This window comes from Buceros rhinoceros, unplaced genomic scaffold (genome assembly GCF_000710305.1).
Source record: "Buceros rhinoceros silvestris isolate BGI_N320 unplaced genomic scaffold, ASM71030v1 scaffold16088, whole genome shotgun sequence".
Taxonomy (NCBI): Eukaryota; Metazoa; Chordata; class Aves; order Bucerotiformes; family Bucerotidae; genus Buceros; species Buceros rhinoceros.
In genome coordinates this window covers 61,580-63,292 of record NW_010427610.1, presented here as the reverse complement: position 1 = coordinate 63,292, position 1,713 = coordinate 61,580, and the positions used below count along the sequence as shown (strand labels likewise).

General features: G+C 51.6%; 1 protein-coding gene across 1 annotated transcript in view; it reads left to right on the top strand.

The window, feature by feature from the left end:
• Window positions 1-47: 47 nt before the first annotated feature.
• Window positions 48-1,713, top strand: part of LMF1 (lipase maturation factor 1) — a gene marked incomplete at its 5' end in the record, with an annotated part of 62,653 nt that continues 60,987 nt past the window's right edge. The window contains one exon of the mRNA XM_010141973.1: window positions 48-215. Coding sequence (XP_010140275.1) covers window positions 48-215 — 168 coding nt within the window. The remainder of the gene's footprint in view (window positions 216-1,713) is intronic.

Below are 1,713 nucleotides of genomic sequence, written 5' to 3'. Positions count from 1 at the left end.
GATAACCCTTGGAGGAGGATTGATTCTTTTCTTCTTCCATCTTTCAGACGCAGCCAGTGCCCAACCCCATTGCCTACTTCATGCAGCGCTCGCCGTGGTGGTTTCATCGGTTCGAGACACTGGTCAACCACTTCATCGAGCTGGTGGTGCCCTTCTTCCTCTTCCTGGGACGGCAGATGTGCATCGTACACGGCGTCTTGCAGATCCTCTTCCAGGTGAGGTGCTCCTGAGCTTGCATCTCAGTGGCATAACTTCGCCCAGGGCAGAGCAGGGGGTGTTGGAAGGGCGTAAAACCTCTCCCGCTGCCTGGAGCTGTAGGGTGGGCTGGGACCTGGGTGGCCAAGATGCAGACGCGCATTCCTCATGCTGGCTCCATAACCTGCAGCAAGGACATGGGCACACACGTGCCAGGAGCGGTCATGCTGCCATCACGGCACCAGCACGGCTGGAGCCCATCTTCTCCGAGCAGGAGCAACATCCAGAGGAAGTGACTCAGTCAGCAGGTCAGGAGTTCAGGCTCAAGTGAATCAAGATGATTCACAGCTATGAGCTGTTGGTTCTCAGGTGGTTCACGCTGGCGTGACTGCACTTAGTGTGTTGCTGGAGGTTTGTTTCCCTTGCTGCTGGTTTGGTTTCCTTTCCGATGGATGGCAGGAAAACGTCAGCCCAGGACTCCTGTGAAGGGGCCGATCCTGCAGCTGTGGACGGTTGGGATGAATAATTGCACCTTTCACCCTTTGAAGGGATTTGGGGTTTTATATATATTTAAACATTCAAGGGCTGCTCTTTATCTCTGAAAATGTTGAAGCTGTTTTTTACAGCCACCAGATTTACTGAGCCTGGGTTCATGGTGACAGTGATTTCTTCAAGAGTTAATGGCATTCGTATTCGGTTGATTTTGTTGCTGGTTTTTTTGTGCATGAAATAAATAAATCTGTGCAAAAGTCAGAGGACAGAAGCTCCTGCATAGAGACTTTTCTAGACCACATCTGACTTCTCTTGTCCCTACCCCAGCATAATTCAAAGAGCTCATTAAAACCCAGCCACTCTGGCTGGCAGAAGCACAGCGCTCAGCCCTTGCTGGCCGCCGTGGTTGTTCAGTATCATTTCAGCATCATGGAATTCCTGCTCAGGGTAGCTGTTACTGCTTCCTGTTCATACATGTGATGATTAAACCAGAGTACAGTTTATAAACTATTGGGGAACCACAGAAATGCTAATCAGGTTTTAAAGGATCGATGTAAAGCCGCGGGATTTGTGCCCTCGCAGAGATGCCTGCTCCTTCTCCTGCTCCCCAAACATGTCCCGTTGTGTCTGGGTACCACCACGCAATAGAGCTCGTGCCTCTGCTCACTCCACACACCTCTTGGCATGAGGTTTGGTTTTGTTGGGATGCATCTTCTGGAGGTCCTGGCAGTGGGGCAGAAGAAGTCTGACCCAAAGAGGACTCGGGGCATTGCTCCGCGAGGTGCCAGTCCTGTTTGCGATGGGCATCGCACCTGAGGTTTTTAGTGTCACTGGGAGGATTGTGTTCAGCCCAACACTAAATAACCTGCTCCTTTGTCTCATGGACAAAGCACAACTTCCCATCGCCATTGGCTGCTCGTTGCAGAAGCAGGCGGGCGTTGAGCCGTGGTGGGGATGGATTAGCAAACAGGAATTGTGAGTGGAAATAGTTGTGATTGTAGAGAAACGCAGCGGGGAGGGCGATGG